Source organism: Nelusetta ayraudi, unplaced genomic scaffold, assembly GCF_046127955.1.
Source record: "Nelusetta ayraudi isolate G7.1 ecotype Tasmania unplaced genomic scaffold, CSIRO-AGI_Nayr_v1 ptg000016l, whole genome shotgun sequence".
NCBI lineage: Eukaryota > Metazoa > Chordata > Actinopteri > Tetraodontiformes > Monacanthidae > Nelusetta > Nelusetta ayraudi.
The window spans coordinates 913,421-936,628 of NW_027466066.1; the positions used below are offsets into that span (position 1 = coordinate 913,421).

The following is a 23,208-nucleotide window of genomic DNA, read 5'->3' on the forward strand; positions in this document are numbered from 1 at the left end:
CAATAAAGAAAAAAAAGCCTTAAAAAAATGTCCAAAGATAATGTACCAAATTTCAATCGATGTCATTTTGCTCACACAAGCTCATCTTTTTTGTTTTTGTTTTCCAAAAAATGAAAATCATAATCCTATGCCTTTCGTTCTGTCTGTCTTTTTTCCTCCCTTTTCTTTTTTTTCTGAAGAGGGTGCGTTTCCTGGAATAAGAAAATGGAAAGCGGACGTATGGGGGCCCAGCCTCCGTGCACCCCTCTTACAAAACAAAATGGGGGAGAAAGAGGAAGACAAGAGAGAAGGAGGGAGTTCCTGCTTTGTCTAAATGAGATCCAGTGCGTGTGTATTCGCGTGTGCATGCTGGTACGCTGGCGGAGCGGGCGGGCGTGTGGGGCGGGAGCGCGCACAGTGGTGTGTGCGTGACGTCAGCCTCAACTTTGTTTTGAATCAGCGAAGGAGCGAGGCGGGGCCAAGCGCAGCCAATAGGAGGGCTGCGAGGAAAGGGGCCCGTCTCTACATCACACTGCCATAGACATAGATTGGACGCGCGCACACACACACACACACACACACACACACACACACACACACACACACACACACACACACACACACACACACACCTCGCCTCTTGGATTTCACTCCCTCGTTTGCTGCTCTGAACAGCAGAGGGCTGCCTGAGTCACTGTGTTCTTCCACGACGGCGGACTGCAGTGCTGCCACAGGGAGGTTTGCTCTCGCTGGGTTGAATACAGTGTGAAAAGGTTCTTTTTTAGCTTTGAAAATAGCCTTTTTCTGCCTTCTATCAAACCAGGTCAGCAGTCAAAGAATATCAGAGGGACATTTGCCCAAGTGCCTGTATAGAACCAATCCTAGTACTGCAATGCTTATTGCACACGTAGCGCGCTGATGTTCAACTGCAATGTTATGCAAGAGGCAACACGTGCAAATGTCAGAGCTGAGACAAAAGTTGCTGTTTCGGTGTTCACATTGTTGAAGTCACACAAATCCCCGCGTGCATCCTGCAAGTTGATGATGGACTAAAAAAAAAATGTTCAATGTCCAGCTTTGGCTGACTGGCTTTCTTTTTCAACTGTTTCATACCATCTTCAACCAATTCGATTTTGCTTCATCACGATTTTGAAGAAGAAAAGTGTCGTCGAGCTTTGCTGTCGAAACTAACTTCTAATCTGCCAAATATTTCGATTTTATTAATTGATTACGTTGAAGTAACGCAAATAAAATATATGTGCTACAAGTAGAAATTATAGCAAACTGAAGTAACACCAATGGGTACAATAAAGTGCTTGGAAAGAGGGTAGGATGAAGTGGACAATATGCCCCAATCCAATTCCAATCCTTACCAACTTAATTAAAAGCCATTTAAAGCGAAAGACAACAGACAATCGTAATCTCAGAGGCAACAGCAGCCGAGTGAAGGAGTCACAAAGTCGTGAAAAAATACAACATCCTAATACAATGACAACACTCTAATCATTTCATCCATCGTGTATCCCTTGTTTTTAAGTATTCATTTGGATTGCATCAACATACTACTTTAGTTCCACAGATTAATTCCCTTTATCAGTATTGTGCAGTGTCTTTTTTTTTCTTCTGTACTCACAAGTACGCAAGTTCGTCTGAGTAATATTTGGTTTCCCGCTTTTGCAAAAAAACAAAAAAAACACACCATTTATTTTAGCCTGCACGTGATTTGAATAGTTTTGAAATCAACACGATGTAGGGATTTTAATGTTTTGCTTAAATGAATAGTGGGCTTCTTGCTTCTAGTGAAAGTAATCTTATTTACAACTGTACATCTATTACTCTGTGGCTCATTTTTCTTCTGCTACAGGGTTATATACGTTGTGTCCGATGTAAACCAGTTAGTTACCATCCTGGGAAATATTATAAATGACTTTGTTTTACTTTAATTCAGTTGGAAAAAATATAATAATGACACAAGAACGCGCAATCTCAAACATGTAACACCGCTGTGTCTGCATGTTTTTCATTATTAAAACTTTGCAGACAATTCTAGTTTTTAGGACAAGTGATGGACCGTTAGAGATAAACTACCATTAAGTAACTTGCTATTGCATCATAGTATCTTGTTATTATACAAGTTTTATCTAAACGGCAGCCTCTCCTTTTCAAAGACAAAAGCACACTGAAAGTTTTACTTGGATGATTTTTCATTGTTGCGCCGCAATACGCATGAACACAATTTCACATTAAACAACCAGATTAACCAGGCTGTTGTTTGGGTGTTTAAATAATCTCATTTCTTAACTGGACTAAAAAAAATCTTTTTGTACATTTTACACAATTTAAATTCACCACCAAATTAGACCATTTCTCTACACAAGTACAGAGAGACATTAATTGGAAGAACACAGCCATCAAAAGCAAATTAAAAAAGAGAGAATTGGGAGGATTTTTGGATAAAACAAAATCAAGTTGCAAATTTAAGGTCATGCAGATCCGATGACAAAAAATGCATTGTATTTAAACTATTTAGGTTTTGTCGTGTGCACGCGTTTAAAGAATTATACTGGTATTAGCCTGATCCTAAACAGTGATAGATGTGTATCCGTTGGTCGGCCTAAACACTCCCGACGAAACCTACAAATCTCTCAGTGTTGGCGTAAATTGTGGACATAGGGGAAAATAAAAATGTAAAGAGTTGAACTATTCCCCCCCACAATGACAGCTGGAATCGCTGGGCACACAGACAGTAGCAGCCATGTGTCGTGATGCAACCAAGATCCCTTTCCACCCTTTGCACTAATATTGTCAGGCGCTGTTGTGAAGCTTTCGGGGTCTATTGCAAGTTTTTGCAGCCACGTTGGGAGTAATAAAAAAAAAAAAAAACAATTCTGGAGGGTTCTGTTGAAACAACGTGTAAACTCCTGAGCTGTCTTCTTTTTTCTTTTCTTTTTTTTGCTGCAGCCGAAACAAAGACCTGTGCACCGAACTGCAGTCGGCCTGTCAGCCATGACTTCTGCACGTCCGTCAGCTAAGAAAACACTCTGTCGTTTTCCTCCGTTCGGTTCCCCTTTGTGAGACGAACAAACCGCGGAGGGACTCAGAGACGCCGAGACCCCCAATCCGCTCGCTCCAATCCCGATTTTGTCACATACGCGGGGCAGGCGAGCTGCATTTTCTGGAAAAGGGCTCCCACACCCAGCCGCACATTGTACCGCCGACCCGGCTGGCCAGCCAGCCGGCCGGCCCATCCCTCCCTCCCTCCCACCGCGCATACCTCCAGACCACGTGAGCCAGTGCAGTGGCTGTGATATGGCACACCCCCAGCTCGCACACACCCACTTCTGCCAGGGGAGGGCTGGAGATGGGAGGGGCGGAAGGAAGGAAGGAGCGAGCGAGCGAGGGAGGGAGTAAGGGAGGGAAGGCATTATAGCGAAGGGGGGAGGGGGGGGGACTACTACTCTCTGCCTTACCCCTCCTCCACCCTTCCTCCCACCGCCGCTCATACATGCCTACGTGTGTGTGTGTGTGTGTGTGTGTGTGTGTGTGTGTGTGCGCGTGCGCGAGCGCGTACGTGAGCGCGCAAGCCCCAGCACATGCACATGTGTGTCAGGCATGTGACCAGCAGCCACAGCCTCCATTTTAACTCTTTGAGAATGCCAGCGTGCGGGGGGAGAGAGAGAGAGAGAGAGAGGGAGAGAGACGGGGCCAGAGGAGAGGAGGATCATGGGAGGAAAGTTGGGGCGGTGGGGGGTGGGAGGCCTGGAGCGCTTAAAGCAACACCTTGTTTCACAGGCTGCTGCAAAGAGGTGGGTCGGGGGGGGGAGGTTCGAGGGAGGGGTTTCTCACGACTGCCGCCGCGTTTCCACTCGGAGCCCCCGTGTCACCTTGCTTCCCATCCCCCTCCCCCTCCCCCCACCTCCATGCAGTCAGAAGACGGACGGCCCAAATGACTGACTGTTCCAATTCTGCATGTGCAGTGGCAGAGCTGGATGGCTTGGGGGGGTGGGGGGACGACGCAAAAACACACACACACGCATACAAAAAAATAATCTTCAAATCTTTAACTTTGCAGCTCGCCGTGCAGGTGAGGCGGGGGCGCAAATGTCGGCACTTAAGCGCTGTTAGCCGCAGTTACTCATCCAGCTAAAATGCTAAGCTATGCAAATTGGCGACTTCTGATGGCGTTCCGTGAATTTTCTTTCCCCTCTTGTGAAGCTCCTGGCATTCTGACTCACCTGCTCCTCTTTCTCCCCACTTACAAAAAAGCAAACGAAACACAGAAGAAATCCAACGCCTTCAGATTCAGCAACGCCGTTATTTTTCAAATCGTATTTTCTTTTTTTTTTTTACCTGAAGGACCCCGAAGGGAAAGGCAGCACTGCGTATGTAGACGCCTTGTAGCAGCGCAGACCGATAGCTGCCCGCTACCTCGGCCACGAGAGAATACAGCAACTACAACAACAGCTCAGTTTTACTTAGTTCCTAAGTTAAAAAAAAAAAAAAATTGTAGAGGCCGATACTGTAAAAAAAAAAAAAAAAAAACAGTCAATATATAAACCTAAACAAATAAAATGATTCATCCAAACAATACACTAATAATAATTTCAAAGTATGCCAGCGTTTCAACATACACAAGTCAGCGTTTCTGTTTCATGCAAGGCGACAACAGCCTCGTTTCACACCGTCCCATTCTGCGCCGCGCCAATTCCTGCAGCTTCCAGCTACCGTGCCGTCCGCACTGCACTTCCACTGCTTCTCCAGCGACGTCGGCCTCGTCAACACCATTTCCATTCCGGCGTTAATAAGCGCGGCCCAAGACGTAAAAAAAAACCGCGCCACGATCCCGCGCCACGATCCCGCGCCACGATCCCGCGCCTCTCCACGAACGCTTCCCTCCGAAAGGTTGATACCGCGCCAATCCGAGACGCGTCGTCGGCGAACGGGGCCGCTCCAAAGTTCCACTGTTTGCACACCAGGGGGTCGGCACGCGGGGTCACGAAATCAATTCTCCCAATATTGATCATTAAGCAAAGTTTAGGGAAATGGAACATCCGAGAAAATGTGTCATAAAGAATGGGATTAGTTTGGCTTTATTTATTACAGTAAAAGCCTTCTGTGCTGCCAACACATCAACGACCTAATGGATGTTCGGCCATTTTAATTAAGTTAGCAAGACACGATTGTGGAATTAAATTTTATTTTATTTTATTTTATTTTTTTAGCCATGTTAGTCGGGAGATCTGCTAAAAGTGACGTGATTGCAAAATTTTCAGCAGCATTTCCTATGCAATGTCCAATGCAAATCACTGCAGTGTCGCTTTTGGGAGGGGGGTGGGGGGTTAAACTGATAAACTGATGCAGCTCTTCTCAGCTGTATTGCGTGTGTTTTTATTCTGAAGGAAAGACTACTATATAGAATCTTTCAACTCAGGAAGCCACAGTGCTTTTTAATTTTTTTTTTAGGAATACACGACGACTGTGCACACAGTACATAAACCAGCACGTGCACAGGTGACATACAAACACATACATACATATGAAATCTTTCTTGGGATCGCCTTCCCCACCCCGGGGGCCATGCTTTTTTTCTTTCTTTTTTTTACACATTGTCTCCCAGCTTGGTAATCCTTTTGTTTGGCGTCATAATTTCCTCTCGTGCTCAACTCGAGCGATCGCGCCAACTCTTAGCGGTGGCAAAAAAAAAAATTGCACAGACACGGAGAGCAGCAAGAGTTACCGTGAAAGCATGTCGGAGCAGACAGACTGTCAGTGAGTCATCCAGGAACACGCGGGCCTCCGAACAGAGACGCTCCACGTTCATGTTGACTGACACACACACACACACACACACACACACACACACACACACACACACACACACACACACACACACACACACACACACACACACACACACACACACACACACACACACACACACAGTGTCGTCTCTAAATTTAGAGCATCCCATCATTCAAAGAGTTTTGCTCGCTAAGGCTACGTTTCGCTGTTTTTTTGATGCTTTTGTTCAAACACCTTTTCCCGTTTGCACAGATTTGGAGCAGTTTGGAGGCTTAGTATCGTCTTTGTTTGTTTGTTTGTTTTTTTTAAGAATTGTAATCCAATAGTGTTTGCTTCTTCTTCTTTTTTTTAGGGGGGGGTAAGGAGGTTGGTTTTCCCTCCAAAGTTGCTAAACTGTTAGCCGCAAACTGTACAATGAAATGTCTGCAGCAGTCTTTCCTGTCCGGGAGCTACCGTCAATTATTCCCTCAGTACGCTTTGCTTTTAATGGCTAATATGCTTTAAAAAAAAAAATTTAAAAAAAATAAAAAAAAAAGAAGTGAGGGAAGCCTCTTGCTAGCTGTACGTGATGGAAGTGAAGTCGGAGGGGCGACTTCAACAAAGCAGCCATTTGCAGCTGCTGTAGCCATCAGGCAGGAAATCGCTCCAGCATGTGATGTGATGGAGAAGGGGGGAGGGTGGAGGGGGATGAAGAATAGATGGAGAACATGAAAAAGTGAGTCTTTTTTTAGTCGGGGAGACGGTGAAAAGAAAGTGCATTGTTCATGATTCGATTTGTCACTGTTTTTAAGCAAAACTGAAAAAGTCTAATTGAAAAAAAAAAACAATCCAAAACTTCGGTCAATCACGATACACAAGAGTGTTTTGTTTTTCGCTCTCTCAATTTTAAACATTATTCAAAATGTAAAGATACAAGAGCAATTTCAGCACTTATTTATTTAAATAGGAAATATGATACAGGATTGTTTTGGTACCTCAACTGTAAAGTCAGAATATAGAATAGTTGTACTTTATTGATCCCAAATTGGGGAAACTACACTACAGAAAATTGTGACGGAGACATAGTTCGATTTATGATTCGTAAAATCTACCTCAGACGCATTTTGGTGCAACAAATTGCGAGTGAAATTTGTGTTTAAAATTGTGTTGTTAATTATCAGGTATTTTGAGGAGGGGGGATTGCACACTTCTCCACATATCAAACGCAATGAGAAGTAAAAGCAAAGCGGCTTTTGAAAAAGCATCCAGTTCGTAGCGAGCGGGTTAACGCATCAGAGGTCAGTGAAGGCCTCACAGCTTTACGAGAAATGACGACACAACTGCACAAAAAAAAAATCGACAGGTACTCGCTGCGTACAAGTCTTCTTTTTAATGTTGGTGAGGCACAGGTTGTTTTTGAGTTCTTCGGGATTCGTCGATGCGACCGGTGGTAAGAAGAGAAACTAATGCGATCGAGGCAAGGAACACGCTCAGAGCACAACAGGGGGAAAGCAAACACAAAGGTCCTTTAACAGGGTCAAGTGCTGGAAGGCTGACAGTTCACTACTTAGACGGAGAGGAACCGAGGAGAGGACTGAGCAGGAAGTTCTGTATGCTAATCGGCGGCTACATAAGCCCCCGCCTTCCAGCCAATCGCGGCCCAGTGTGACGAGCGCCCCGGGCCAACCAGACGGAAACCCACGACTCCCCCCCACCACCCCCTCTTGATCTGGCTGCCAAAAAAACAAGTCGGCGATCCAAGGCCATCATCTTTCTCTTTTGAGAGCGCACACCTGAACCGCGAGCGCGTCGCCAAGTGATAAAGGTAAACTTGAACAAAGGTTCGATTCAAAAAGCGAGACGAGTTTAAATGCACGGCCCTGGGTGAATTCCCCCGTCAGTCCAGACTGCGACGATGAAGGGGATTTTCAAAAAGACGGGCCCGAAAAAGTCCACCACTTAAAGTCTCACCTCCGTCCAAAGAGAGGATAAAGACGCCAACAAAGTTGCGAATAAACACTGAACAGAAGTCTGTTGATAGTGAGATATGTGCTAAGAGGGCCTTTCTCAGCGCAAATAAAAGGCTGCGGAGCTCGGCGGCATTTCGGTTCAAACTCATTTTTTCTTGAAAGTACGAGATAATAACATTCGCCTAAATTCAACTTTGAGCAAGTCTTTATTTTTGTCGACCACCGGGCCGTTTGCTCGCGGGCCGTTTCAAGCAGACGTGTTGATATAACCGCTGCATTTTAGACTTAAAATATTAAAATAAAAGTTGTGAGAATTCCTTGGTGACAGGTCGGGGGGGGGGTTAAATGCATCTTTTTAATTTAAAAAAAACAAAACAAATATTGGCAACACATTTTTATTACAAGGAGTTTGGTTAAAATGTGAATGTGCCTTTTAAAAATGTAAAATTTGTGAAACTCCACCTCACCCTCCAAACATGTAAGGAGAAACAACAAGAGCTAAAGATTTCACACCACACATATAGAGTTTTATGGAGCAGACATAAGAAATCAGGTTGTTACTGTGACAGAAGTCCCAGTCGAAGAAGTTTTTGGACTGCAATTCATTCAGAAATCTTATTTATTGATTTTTTTATTTTATTTTTTTAGTGTCTTAAAAATAATTTTTCGATTAACTTTCGTTCATAGACGTCTAATCGAGTTTGTCCGAACATTTCACTAATACAACCCTGCTACACAAATTCATCCAGTTAGTTTTCCCCTCCAGACGTCCCAACAGCTTCCCATGTCCTCGGCAGCTCATCTGACGTTGACAAAACAAACTTATTTTGTTAAAAAAATATTTAACCAATCACTGTGCAGTTCTATTTTTCCACGAAAAAGAATTTAATATTTTAGCAGGTCGTGTGTTGTTAGCATTTTAGCAAATGATCGTAGACCCATAAAATTTGACAACGGCTAAGGCAAAACAAATACGATTTTTGACACAGAAGGACTCAAATATTTAAGTGGATGTTAAAAATATCTTTTGCTGCATGGCGTTGTCTTCTCCGAACTGGCAGAGAGCAGGATAGTGTTTTCGCACCTGTACGTGGATTCATTTTGTGCTGAGCAGGGTGGAAAAGACCAACCAGGAGGAGTGACCTGGCAGCTGTACAACCGACTGCTTAGAGTATTTCTTTCCATAATCGGCTTGTTTCAAGTTCTATTAGGAATTTTTTTTTTTAATTTTGTACTTTTAAGTAAAGAGCTTTGTGTAATTTTAGTGACGGATCAGAGTGCAGTCAAGGTGCAAATATGACAGCATACACGAGCATGGAAAGCACTTTTTTAAAGAGTTTTTTTAAAAAAAATTTTAAATAAAGAAAAGGGGGGAAATTTCAATTTTTTTGGTTAAAATGAGTGCTGAGGCAGACAGCATTGAAAAATGCAGGCTCAATCACAACAGGAAACCGTTTGCACTTTCAGCGCTGCGACTTTGGCATCTGTCGTGATTGAAACGGTTTGCGAGTGGCGCCGACGGTAAACGTACTGCACGGGCGAAGGCGGCGGCGGCGAACTGTTTGCATTTCGATCTGGTGACTCCCACGGAGTCGGGGGGGAAGGGGAGAGAGGTAGCAACGAGACGGAGGCCCTCATTAAAAGCTCCTAATTGAAGCGAACACACGCACATTTTTTTTGTGCCCCCGACTATAGATGACTGGAGCTGGGGGGGGGGAGGGGGGGGGCTGGGGCGAGGCTCTCCCTGCTACACACACAAAAAAATACACACATTCTCACAACATACGCACACACATGTGCTGCGAGGGGGCCCCACCATCCACTGCACAGATTCCACCGTTGGGCCCCAAACGCCCCACAGCACCCCACCAACAGCAGCACTCTCCCTTCCTCCCTCCCTTCCTCCCTTCCTCCCTTCCTTCCTCCTTCCCGGTTCGTGCTCATCCCTCCACCGCCGCCGCCGTGACGTGCCCACACCCAGATGTCTGCGCACGTGTGCAAAATGTATTTTTGGGAGAGCCACGGAGAAGCGAGAGCAACAGCCAAAGGCAGGGAGCAGAGGGTGGGGTAGGGCGAAGGGGTTGGGGGTCGGGGAGAGGCACCGTGGGCGAGCGACAGAGGGGGAGAGAGAGAGAGAGAGAGAGAGAGAGAGCGAAACAGAGGACAGATGGTTTAAACCAGAGAAGAAACAATCAGATGAGGCAAAAGGAGGGAGAGGGGGGAGGGGAGTCTTCTTAAAGGGACAGGACCCACTTACCCCTTCACCTACATTGGGCCTGCGTGGTGGATCCACTCTGTGCCGTCCCCTCCGCAACACTTCTCCACTACGTCGACTCCTTTCTCCCACCCGCCCACCCCTCCAACCCTCCACCCTGTCCATCCGCATTCGGCTATGGGGCATTCGAGGGACGGCGACGCTCGTCTTCCCCACCTGCACCCGAGTTTGTGCAATTGTTTAATTTGACAAGCAAATAAAGAAACAAAAAACCTACTGGAATACGGTGGAGAAATTATTAAAAAACTTAGTGAACTGTTTGTGAGCACCTGCAACCATGTTTAATCTGGGTCTCTGTGTATGCAGTAGTATGTCTTTTGCCTGTGCATGTGCAATCGTGTGGCTGATGTAATTATGATGTGTGAAGGTTTATGGCCAATACATTTGCAAGAATGTAGGTGTGGTTATTATATGTGAATGTTTATGGATTTGTGGATGTTTATGGACTTTTTATGTCAATTGTTGCATTATATTGTTGTGCTTCTCATGTCAATTGTTGCATTATATTGTTGTACTTCTCATGTCAATTGTTGCATTTATTTCCATTTGCCATATTTGCTGTATTGTTTTGGGGACTACAGATGGAATTTAGCAGCAGTGCCGGCGTATTTGCAGTGAGCACACAGTGTTCATTAATATGTGATGTCCCATCTAAATAAATGTATAAATAAAATAAATAACCCCTTCACATACTGACCAAAACAGCAAAAAAAAAAAAAAAAAAAAACTGACTTTTGAAACAAAAACAAAAAAAAGATGTGGACACTTTGTGCTTCTTAAGAAGATTTAGAAGCTACACAGCACAGAGCAGACGTGTCTAACTTGCGTGGGTCTGGCTTGCGGCGGTGCGTTTCAAATGTGAACGTCAAGTGGGAAGTGCACAGGATATATAGGCGTGAGTGAGGCCTGTTGCCAAAGCAAAGTGGTGCATCTGCAAAGGCGTATATGTGGAGCCTATAGAGAAGCATAATGCGCCGTTGTCACACCTGGAACATATACACACCCAGCCAGTATATATAAAGGCCAAACTGTCAGTTCTCATTTCGCTGGCAGTACTGGGCAAAAGACAAAAACCAGAACAAACACAATGTCCCACAACAGATGACATCACGGAACGTCTTCAATTATCTCCAAATTTGCTAACGTGCTTTTATGAGCAGGGCTAACGTGGCGGTAATTAAAAGTCCGCCGATCCACATCCCCTCCATTTGCAATAAAACGGGACAGACATAAAATGCCAGACATTTTCATTCAGCAAAAGCAGCAGAGAATTCCAGGAAAAACTGAAATTTCCCTCCCTCAATGTGTAAGCGATCGTCACAAAGCCGGCATTTTTCGCGAGGGAAAAAGTCCCAAAAGAATTCTGGGACTTTTTGCCAGGTAGTATTTTTCTCTCCCCAAAAGTGAAAACACAGAAGGTAAATTTGCCCGCGAGGGTGATGCCCAAGTGTGAAGCGTTCCGCGCTACAAAAAAATAAACACGTTTGAAAAGTACGAATAATCTGCAGCGTGAATTAAAACAGCCGGCTAGGGCAGCGTGTGAGAACGGCTGCCCCGGCTGAAAAATTCCAGCATTTCCTCCTCCCCCCCACTTCTCTTCCCAGGCAGAAAACACGGCTCCAGTGTTGCTCGGGAATCGAAACGCGATAAGAGTGAAAACAGACATTCACCGGAGAGGGGAAGGGGAAGAAATAAAATGGCATTCGGACAAATTCGGTCATCCGATGGAGGGAGGAAGATCTCAGCTGATGGCCAAACGCGCTGATAGACACAGAGATACGCTGACCAGAAACAGAGGGCGACACACGCGGCTGCCAGTGCCCCCGCCCACACCACCACCACCACTGGAGAAAAAAAAGAAAAAGCAAACACTTGACCAATTCAGAGAGGCGACAAGAGCTCAAATATTTTGCCATCACATGACAAAGATCCGACAAAGTTCAATTTGGCTGCTGGAATGGTGACGCGCAGAACCTTTCAATGCCTTTCTCTTGTTATTCCCTTTTTGAAGACTGAAGCGTCTTTGTTTTTCCCCAATCAATTAAATCCACTATTGATAAGAGCCAATAAAAATAATTTGTCCTGCAAAAGCTGCGCAGCCAACACACACACACACACACACACACACACACACACACACACACACACACACACACACACCTCAGTTGGCCGAGCCAAGCCCCTCTGGTTCTCTCCGTGCCCAACTGGGGCTCGTGACCAATCACAGAGCTCTGTGGGCGGGACATTGAGACCTAAGAGGGGTGGAGGGGGGATTGGGGGGGGGCATCTAAGAACAGACACAGGCCTCTAAATAGCTACTGCACACACGTAGTTTAGATTACAGGTGGGTTGGTGTGTATATGCAATACCTTGTTGATGTTTGTGCCAAAAAAAAAAGAAGAGAGAGACATTTTTCATGTTCTGCTTTGTCTTTCTTTTCAAAGCGTTGATGGTGGCACTTGTGGAATACGAAGCCGCCTTTTTGATTGATTCACCAGCAGGTGGAGAGTAAGTCTACGGCTCTGACTTTTAAAGCTAAACCAGCCGACTGGATGTATAATGTTAGACTCGGCAGGGACCCCTCAGCGGGGGAGCAGGTTATTTTGGGTCCGACTTAACGTACGAAGAAGCCGCCCCTCCCCCCGCCCACTTTTCCCCCTCCCGCCTCCTCTCCTTTGAAAGGCTCACGGGAGAGACAGGAAAGAGACTTGTGGATTTTGGTGCCGGCTCGGGCACAAAAGGGGCGACTCTGATTGACGAGCGCCCTGCTCGGCGGCGGGCGTCGAACCCTCGCCCGGCCGAGGGAGAGAATGCCTGCCGGTGGGTGCACCGACGGGCCAGCTAACAAAGATCTTCTGTGGCAGCTGAAAGGCACAGCTGGAAACAAACAACCCTGAACCCCCCCCTCCTCCACCACCACCACCTCCTCCTCTTCCACTGCCCTCGTCGGACCACCAATGCTTCAATGCAAAGCGGAGCTGCAGGAAGGCACGTTGGACAAACGCGCGGGAGTCGAACGAATCCGGCTCTTCCCGTTGCTCCGAGGCGTCGGGTGGAAGGTGGGCGGGGCATGTAGGGAGGGAAGGGGGGGGAGAGAAAAAAAAAAGACTAGCATCCTCTCTCCCTCTCTCTCACTCTCTCTCTCACTCTCGGCCGGCCCTGCGTGCCTTTCCGCCGCGCTCGACTTCGCCTTTCTGGCCGGGTGGAAACGCTGAAATGCTGGGGGATTGTGCAGCGAGAACATGGCAACGCGCCAAGCGAGGGGGGGGTAGATGAGGGGAGGCGTAAAAGCCGGCGCATGCGTCACGGGCTGCCAGAGCAGGCGAGGGAGGGATCCAACCGGGCGACCGCCCGCCCCCTCCCCTTCCCTCCCCTCCCCTGCCCCCACCCGCGCTACTCGCCGGTGCCGCTGCCAGACGATTGGTCGCACCCCCCTTGCTGCCCCCGCCCACTGGCCCCTCCCCCTCCTCCTCGCCAGCCATGAGAGGAGATGGTGTGCTACTTCTCTGAGCCTCCAGATCTCTCTCTCCGTCTCTCTCCTATTGCTGCTGTACAAAAGTGTCAGTCCCAGACACACACACACACACACACACACACACACACACACACACACACACACACACACACACACACACACACACACACACACACACGATACATTTTTGAGTGCGTTTAAAGTTGCAGCACGCTCGACATTTACGACGCGTGAAGGAAGGGGGGGGGGGTCGAGGGCCGTTAAGAGCACCGCAGTGGCGTTTGACGGATGTAGATGCAAACGTTCAATTAGACACGTCTAATTTTTTTTAATTTTTTTTTGGGGGGGGGGGGGGGGGGGGGACAAAAAAAAGCAGAGCTACAAGTTCTGTTCACTTTTTGCTCATCCCTCACTCAAAGAGGGCGGAGGCCGCCAGACCAACGTATGCAGTCAAAATGATCCCGGACGCCGAACACGCACGCACGCGCACGTGCACAAACGCACACGCACTCTCTGTGTCTCTAATCACATCAGACGTAGCGCCGTTCAAACCCTCGGAGGCTGCTGAAGTTTGACTCACAGCGTCAGGATTCCGGGGCTTCTTGACCCAGCTATGAGCGCACGGTCCCTCTCCCTCCCTTTTTCTCCCTCCCTCGCTCACTCGCTCTCTCTCTGCTGAAGTGCCCTCAAGCAACACACACTGAATCCACGCCGAGCTTCCTGGTCGAGCAGAGAGAGAAATAAAAAAAAGAGGGAGAGAGAAGAAAACCCACACGCGGAAGCAACAGTCTGGCGGAGAAAGAAAAAGCGAGAGGGAGACAAGACAGCGAGGATGCAGTGGAATTCGACCAGGGTCAACCTGAGGGACACACACACACACACACACACACACACACACAGCATTAAATTGTGTGTGCTTGTGGGTTACTAGTGTGAGGGGCTCGCCATACATTTACAGCCCCCTCCATTTTTTTTTTCCCATTCAAAGACTTTAAACCGTAGTTGCAGCGAGGTGGAGCCAATAGTTATGTAAAGCATGTGAAAGGCAACACAATGACGCCGATTGTGAAGTTTGCAACAAAAAAAAAAAAAAGAAAGAAAATTGTAAAAAAAAAAAAAAAAACAAGCCTCATCTACGACTGGACACTGTGGCTCCTGCAGAGCTCATCAGGCCAGGAAATGCTCACTGGATGCCGTAATGTGGTGTCAGCTGCACGTGCTGTGCATTTCTAACCTGACGCACCGTGATTATGATGAGGACGTTTCTCACTCCGGGTCAGGGCACAGGTACGAAGATGCAGCAACGGTATTTATGCTTTTACAACAACCGCTTTGCACTAGTGTAGGATGAAAAAAAACAAAAAAAAAAACAGACGAAAAGGACTACACCAGCAGGGCTTGAAAACAAAAAACAGGAAATGTGTTGTATATGTGACTGTACAAAATGAACAACGCAGTCAAAGACAGAGTCTAGCCTCTCATTTGCATATGACAAACTTCTGTTTTAGTTTTGATTTCAGTTTTGGGAGAGCCCCTTACGTCGGCTCGCCGCTTCTCTTCTCGAGTCAGGTCAAACTATATGTCAACGCACGTGACAGGACATTCCATATCATGCTTTACACAGCAAAAAAAAAAAAAAAAAAAAACCTGTAATAACGGCAAAAAAACAGCAGAGAGTGAGATTATAATAAAGTGAGATTTTTCAGCACAGAAACGCAGGGCATGCGACAACATGCCGTGTAAAAAAGGAACATTCTGATCAAAAGAATGGCTCTGAGCTCGCTCAAGCACCTGCCGAGTACAGTCCTACTGACCTTGCAGTGCACTACCTTCAAACTGAGCACTCCACCTTGTCAAGTACACAAAGTTACACAAACAGCACCGGTCTTGCACCTCCTCACACACCTCTGGGTACAGTATCGACAGGGAGATATGTATTATTCTGACAAAATGTAAAATTAGGCAAACAAACTGAAATCCACCTGAATACAATAAAAGATGCAGATGCATAAATGTTCCAAACAAGTATTTTTTTTACAAAATTATTTTGCAGCCACAACATGGATTAAAAGACATGCAACAAGGCCCTTTGGTTAAAGTGTAAATAATTCAAGTACATGAAGATCGCTGTTTTTTTTGTTCTGTGATATTTCTGAGGACACTTTTTTTAATTCTTCGAAACTGTGAAACTGAAACAATTATTTCCTTTGAGTGTAATGGAGGAGCGGTTGAGTAGCGAGTTGTTAGGCTACTGCAAACACATTCAAAATATTACAGTTTTCAGAAGTTAAAGCAATTACCAATAGCAACAATTGGAATATTAAGCAAATCTGTAGATGTTTGCCGTCTTTAAAGCACACAGCTTCTGCTCTGCACATCACCGGTTCCTGTTTTGGCATGTTGGAAAGTTGCACAATGAACAGGATTTTTCTGCATGCGTTTCTCGAACTACATCTTTACATTTTTCACATATTTCTAAGAATGGCCAATAATACTAGGTAGTATCTCCTTGCCATGGGACCAATCCAATCAAACCTTTGTATAAAAAAAAGAACAAAAAATAAATAAATCACAACGCACACCACAACACACATAACCAAAATATATAAGCAAAAATATACAAAGTGAACAATATTATGAAATGGTACTACCAATTTGGGTTGCAGAAGCTACTTTAAAATGCTATGAAAAAATATAAAATAAATAAAATAATTATTTCCTAAAGGAAAATCCCCTGTACTTTACACAGGATTTAAAAATGGGGTTTAAACCTAGATAACTGTATTAATCACCAGTAAACCTACGTAGAGCATGTGTAAAGAAAGCAGTGTCCACCATCTAATAAACACTTAGATAATTGGGGGTGGGATTCCACTCACACACCCCTCCACCTCATGCAATATAATGCACACTCATCTGTCAGACCCATTCCTGTTGTTCGTGCAGTTATGTGGGGGAGGGGGCTTGCAAAATTTTCAGTGGCTGTTGCTGCAGTTCCACGTTTGCTTTACACTCATTCACTACAGGCATTCTAGACATTTTTTTCTCTCCAGAGAGGATGGCTTGTTCCCTCTGTACAACTCCCACCCACCCACACACACACCCACACAATCTCCTTCACTCTCTCTCCCTAGCCCCTGGCCCGTACCCCTGTTGGCTCTTCCCTCTCCTCCTCTACCACTCCCTGACCTCAGCCTGACACACATTTCCATCAGCCTTCTGATGAATATTAAGACTGTCTCTTATCCATATTGGCCATTTCTAATACACACTACGCCCTCACAGTATTGTGTCCACAGGGTTAGAGGGTTAGCAGTGGGCAACGCCCCCTGTAGCCCATAAGGAAACTCAACACAAACACTATGGAGCAGAAAGAAGAAATTGGACCTTTGGAACCCCCGGGAAGGACTCCCCTCCCCCTATTTAAAAAATATAGCTCGTTCCATGTGAATGGTAACCCCTCCCTCACGGACACACACCCCCATTGAGGCTCTGTGTCAGTGAAAAAGACCGTTTCTGTTGTTTAAATGTGGCTATTTCAATGACGTTTTTATTTTATTTTATCTTATTTTCTTTTTTTTAATTATAACGATAGTACGGGAAAGGACGTTCAGCAGGCAGCAGTTAATACACGCTTGCTAACTTCAAAGTATCGTTTATACGGTAAAGTAAAAGCGAACACAACCTTTAATGTGTAGAACGTGTTTCCGGAGAACCAAGGGGGAAATAAAACCTATTTATTTGAACGTAACGTCAGCTTAGGCAATTACATTTATTTATTTATAAATTTTACAGAAGACCGGACTCTACACGCCGAGTCAGTTTTACACCTCTTACGCACGTATAGATACGTTTATATAATCTACACGAATTTAGCGTCACATGGATTCGCCGTAGCACAGCAGTTGGTAGAAATAAGCATTTAAACGTTGCCATTTTTGTCGATGTTGGACATTTGACTCTCGCTGCAAAAAAATGTAAACGGCCATTTTGAGAAGGGTGGCCTAAAAAAACGAGTTTCTGCTTTTACAATCCACTCCTATCTATACTCCTTTCACTCTGAGACACGTCTACACATACACACGCGCGCGAGTGAACGGACACGACGACGGACTGTTCTATACATTGAACAAGGGGGGAGTGGAGTGTCACAAAGTAGGCCTACACAGTGGAAGGGAAGAAAAAAAGGCACGCAGCAGCCAGTACAGTTGTCTTCATTCAGTGTGCTACGCCATTTTAGCCCCACTGCCTGACGTGGAGCTGTTCCACTTCGTGAACGCACCACGTGTTGTTGAACCAAAAGAAAGTCTCGTGTCGCTCTCGATGTGGAGCCGTCGTGTTTTCCTACAACCATTTCTGGGATTTGAGTTGTCAAGGTGATCACAGGGAGGGCGTGGGGATTGCCAAGTGAACAAAAGAAACTACCATTAGAGTAATTTGCCGACCCACTGGGATATGATATGAAGCAACAGCCTGGTGCCATGCTGGCTGTGCGTGTTAAGAGGTAGTAGCGTTTCTGTGCAACGCCACCCTTCCACCACCAACACGCCACGCTGCTGCTGACGTGTTTGCGCCAGCAGCCATATTGTATACCGTTCTCGCTTCCCCCATCCCCAAAACCAGTTCAAAATCCACTCTTTTATCGAAATATATAATTATGTTTATCCAGTGATGAAGCAAATTGTACAACAAATTAGCCAACGGTAAAATGCATCAATACGCCAGTGTGGCGAAACGTCCGCTCAATGGTTTTCCTTATCATGTGGAACGTATAGACACGTGTGGCCAAATGGCGGAACATGGAGAGTAGGCTACGCTCACTACTCACTTCGTATCTGTGCCAAAGGTTACAGGGATGTATGATGATCTTCAGGCGAATTCCATCATACACGTTTGGAGCAGCAGGTCGAGTCTGGCTCCCAGAACAACAGCTGATCCACAATGGACCCCACGTTATCCGTCAAACCAGGGAACTCCACAATCATGATTTAGGTACACGTCTATTTTTTTTTTAATTATTATTATTATTATTATTTTAAAAAAACGTTACTGCTTTTGACCAATGAAAATGTATTTAATTAATTGGATTCAGTACTTTTTCCAATTTAATTTCGAAAAATTAGTCACGCTTAAATTAAAAAAAACAACAAAAACTGTCACAACCCTGAAACTACACGTAAGTTGAATAAAGCACTGTTCGAGTGCTAAATTAAGACGTGACATATTCGTTGAAAATCGTTCAATTAAAAACATCGTAAACAACTACATTACAAACATAAATTTCGAAATGCACACTTCCATCGAAGAAAACCTGCTTCTTTTTTTCAAGCAAAGCAAAATAAAAGAGCATTTAGACCCATTGACGAGTACAGCTTGTATTTTATTTATTTATTTATTTTTAAAAAGCCCGATAAAAAATATGAGTGCAAATATTCAGGTGAACAGAAACACACTGTGCACTTCAATGACAACAACTTCGGGGAATTTAATTGCATGTAGTTACGTCTGAGTTACGTGTGAAAAGTTAAAAATGCTTAAGGGGGACAAAAACTACAGAACACACACACACACACACACACACACACACACACACACACACACGTTTTAAGGAGGCTTTCACGTAAATGCATATATTAAAACTACATTAGCTTATAGACGAATTTAGGCCTTGAATGAGGGCTTCATAAAGATTATGGTCTCGAGAATGTCCTCTTGAATAGTGACCCAACAACTGCATTTTTACATATGCAACAAAACAACAACTCTTGGACACAGCACCAGCCAGCAGACTCAGCTTGTTGTCACCACCTCACTTCCACAGCAATGGCCGACAAAGTTGAGGCTCCACACAGTCACGCCAACAAAAACAACCAAGCCACCGACGACAATACGCCAAATATACAAAGCCACATAGCTTCTTATCACAGAGAAACATTTATAGCATACACACACACGTTTTATTTGTTCGTGATATAGCGCTTTGTGGTTAGAGTCTGTAACTCAATTGTCAGAAAAGTCCTGTGCAAGGTGATGCAACACATGAAAGGGACTTTAGGGAGCAGGGGGAGGGGGGAGGTAAAATGCTGATCAGTACCTTTGCTTCTTGGGGACGGAGTGCTCGACCTCAATACGTTTCCCTTGAAGTTCCATTTTACCTGGGAATTAAAAACATATATAAATACGTCTGTTTGGGCCACGTTGTGTGTATGAGCTGTGCACTAGCTAGGCTACAACAGGCCCTTTTAAGGAGTACGCTTAATTCAGGGTACTGTGAGGGGCTCCTGAGGCTAAAGCTAAGCTAACTTTTTTTATTTTTTTGAAAAAACCTGCAGCTGCTGCTCTGGGACTTGAGAGGAAATAGCCAACTTAAGGCCTGACGGTTGCAGATTTCGTCTGACAATGAGCATAGCCTTAAAAAGTCAATTTACGTGTTACTGCACAGGCACGTCGCTCTGTTGCCTAAAATAAGCTATATCCATTTTTGACAACTATACGAGGGTCGTCTCAGGGAGCTAGTTAGACGTGCTTTCGAGTGAGATTTCAGGTCCACACGCTGTAAATGGAAGGGCAATGTGGGAAATGTGTAGGAGCTCCGTTAGGTTCTATGTAGAGGAAGCAAGAGAGAGCTGACAGGCATGGCGACCTTGCTCCTAACGTTACATAGCCCTCTGTAAGCAATCATGACAAACAGGCCACAAAGCACCGCTGTAGTAGAATGAAACAAGCCCCATACAGTGACAGTGCTTCTCGCTGGTCGTGGTGGTTTGATGGCCCCTGTTTGGTAAGTCGTGACGGGGGTAAATTCTTTTTTTATTTAGTATATTTTGTCATAGTGTGGACCGCCGGTTTAAAGGGGGAGGGGAGGCTACACATCCCATAGTAGTTACTTCAGTCTAACGCTGAACCATGCAACACAATGCCTCTTATCGTTCACACACGTGTATTATTAATCTGGTTTACTGTGGTTGTGTGGATAACTTGTTAAATAGTAACACCGGAGGTGGGGGGGGATCTGTGCAGCGTACTCGCCATGAGCTCAGGTTATACGTTCATAGTACTATGCGTCCCTCCCCCCACAGCACAAGTTGAATGGCTCCCCGGGGCTTACAGCCGTGAGGACAACGTAAAGATCTCGCAAATAAAATAACCATGTGGCTGTATTTCTCCGTGTTCGTGTGGTCAATTTCGAGGCGTAGGGGGAGAGCGAAACCCGAATGCTCTGCCGTATGTGTGCGAGTCCGTTCCTACACACCGGCGTCTGTCGCTAGTACCCCTTATTTACAATGAATGAAAGCAAACGGAACGGGGTTGTGCGTAAAACCTGCGGTCAGTCAAACTTACCAGAAAACGTCTCGATCGCTTTCATGGCACACTGGTCGTCTGGACAATCCACAAAGGCATAGCCGGATTTCATGAGAAACTGTCCGGAGTACGCGATCTTGTTGTCGTCGAAGGCTTTCCCCAAGTCTTCGGCAGTCACGTTTTCGCCTAGATTCCCAATGTATAGCTTGTGCATGGTGAAATTTTGTTTTTTTTTCTCAAGTTCCAAAAAAACGAAAAACAAAACAAAGCCAGCGATAACGGAAATAAAAACGTGAACCGGCAGGGAAAAAAACTTTCTGTGCTGAAATGAGCTATCGGCGCAAACAAAAATAAAAATATGATCACACACTTGCCGCACAAACTGAAAGTGGAAATCGCGCAAGATGGAAAAAAGATTTAAAAGGGCTGTTTTAAGGAAGAACGCGAAACGAAAGGAAAATAATTCTCGAAGGCGAACTAAAAAAATTAAAAAAATGAGAAATCAAAAGCGTATGACCATATGGAGAATCCAAGTTGAATGGGAAAAAAAGAAGAAGCAGGAGGAGAATTTGTATCCCTTGACTTGCAAGTCGGCCCCTGTAGATGGATAGAGCAGCAGCCTAGAGCCTCTCTATCACTGCACTGTGGAGGAGGTGGGTTGTACTGGGTGGATTTGGTGATGGGTCTGTGGTGGAAGAGTGGGGGGAAACTATGGCGGGATCCGACCGGGGAAATGTTTTCCTCTCTCTCCGCCTCTTTTTGGTTTTCTACCCTCTTTCGGCGATCCGCCCGCTGCCGGCAGGGCTGTGACGCCGCCCATCTACCGACTCTAATTCACTTTTTTTTTTCTCCGAAGAGGAAACCACGTGGTCTTTTGGAGTAGGTTAGAGGGAGAGAGAAGGAGAGAGAGAGAAAGAGAGAGAGAGGGAGAGAGAGAGAGAAAGGAGAGGGGGCATCCCCCTCTCTCATCTTGGGGTAGTCGCCGCCGAATCGGCGCGCGTGCACACATAAGAGTCTTGGTGGTGCACGCGCTCCTCTCTGTACAGTATTCGTGCACGGTGCCGTTGTGTGTGCGCGCTGCCGCCGTCCTCGGGCCCCTTTATGCAACATGACGTGGCTCCGCATGTGCTTAATACGCTTCTTCTGCACATGCGGGCAAAGATCGGGGGGTGAAGACGGACAGCCGGATCCATATCACCGCCTCAGCGAAATTAACATGGTCCAAAATTTAACTCACGTCACTTTATGGGCGTCAAACGCCTTTGTTATGGTCGTAACACACATACACACCCTAAGCATAACCTTATTCTTGGAAAAAAAAAAAAAAAAGCAGACAAGGGGGAAAAAGACAAGGTACCGCCCGCTCATTTTAGAGCCCCCACCTCCCCTTTCCCACCCTAAATATGAATATAAGAGAGTCGGAGTTGGGTTGTCATGATGTTACATAAATGACCTATAGTGAACTTGAGGCCGTTGAGCTCAGAAGGAACAAAGTGTCCGGGGGCCCCCACTTTTGCCGGAGGGGCCACGGGAACCGAACCCCTGCTCCAGGGAACCTGTGGAAAGCCTCTCCTCGGCGGCTATCGCCCACTCACCGCCGCCGTCGCCGCCATTAGCTGAAACAATAGAGCGGCTATGGCCGCTGCTAGCAGCCGCGCCCTGGCCTGGCTGTTGAGGCTCAACTGGGTTCTCCTGCATGCAGTTCCACGCTTACACCGCCGTCCCCTCCTCCCCCTCCGTTTGAACACACGTTACCGTGGGGTTAATTGCTGAAGTTGTACTTTGTCAGGTCACGGTTTTGAACCCGAGTTATGCAACTTAGGCGAGTTTCTCCCGCACCACCCTTGTCTCGCTCCCCGGGCTGCGAATTCGTAACTTTTTAGCAGGAGGGAAGCGGCAATATGGTGCTGCTGACACACACACACACACACACACACGTCGCGGGTGCCCCTTTAGCGTGGATGTATGTTCTCAAAATGGAGGGAGACACTGTTGCAGGCCTGCCTCTCCCTCCTCGCACAGAGCGGGGACTAGTTTACTTATGCGTGTTCCGTTGGCGTGTTTCTGTATACATTTGGGCAAGAGAAGGTTTAGTTGTTTTTTTTTTTAGTAAAGCAACGAATTCTTTAGGCGCGAGCATACGCAGCCCAAAAAGCCCAAGAGCGTCAAAGCGGAGAGTCAGCGCAACGCTGTGGCAACGCCAGCTCGATTAGAAAATGGTTCCTGGACACAAAATGGATCCAAAGCCCCTAAAATGGTCGCACACATTGGTTGGCCTCGCTCCTCACAAAGCACCGCTTCATGGACCCTACAACCGACACACGAACGGTGTGCTTTGTATGCTCATAGCGAGAGCAGGTTTGCATGCTCATAGCGAGAGCAGGCTTGCTTTCGAGGATTTATTAAAAATAAATAAACTCTGTTAA

At 45.9% G+C, this 23,208-nt stretch overlaps 1 protein-coding gene across 2 annotated transcripts in view; it reads right to left on the minus strand.

The window, feature by feature from the left end:
* The window catches only part of igf2bp1 (insulin-like growth factor 2 mRNA binding protein 1), a 43,220-nt gene extending 21,261 nt beyond the window's left edge, over positions 1–21,959 (minus strand). Inside the window, exons 1-2 of one of the 2 annotated variants that reach the window (XM_076023665.1) lie at positions 20,822–21,959; positions 19,575–19,635 (exon numbers count right to left, since the gene is read on the minus strand). In XM_076023665.1, coding sequence (XP_075879780.1) covers positions 19,575–19,635; positions 20,822–20,996 — 236 coding nt within the window. In that variant the 5' untranslated portion in view covers positions 20,997–21,959. The remainder of the gene's footprint in view (positions 1–19,574; positions 19,636–20,821) is intronic. The other variant, XM_076023666.1, reaches the window with a different exon arrangement.
* Positions 21,960–23,208: the final 1,249 nt, after the last annotated feature.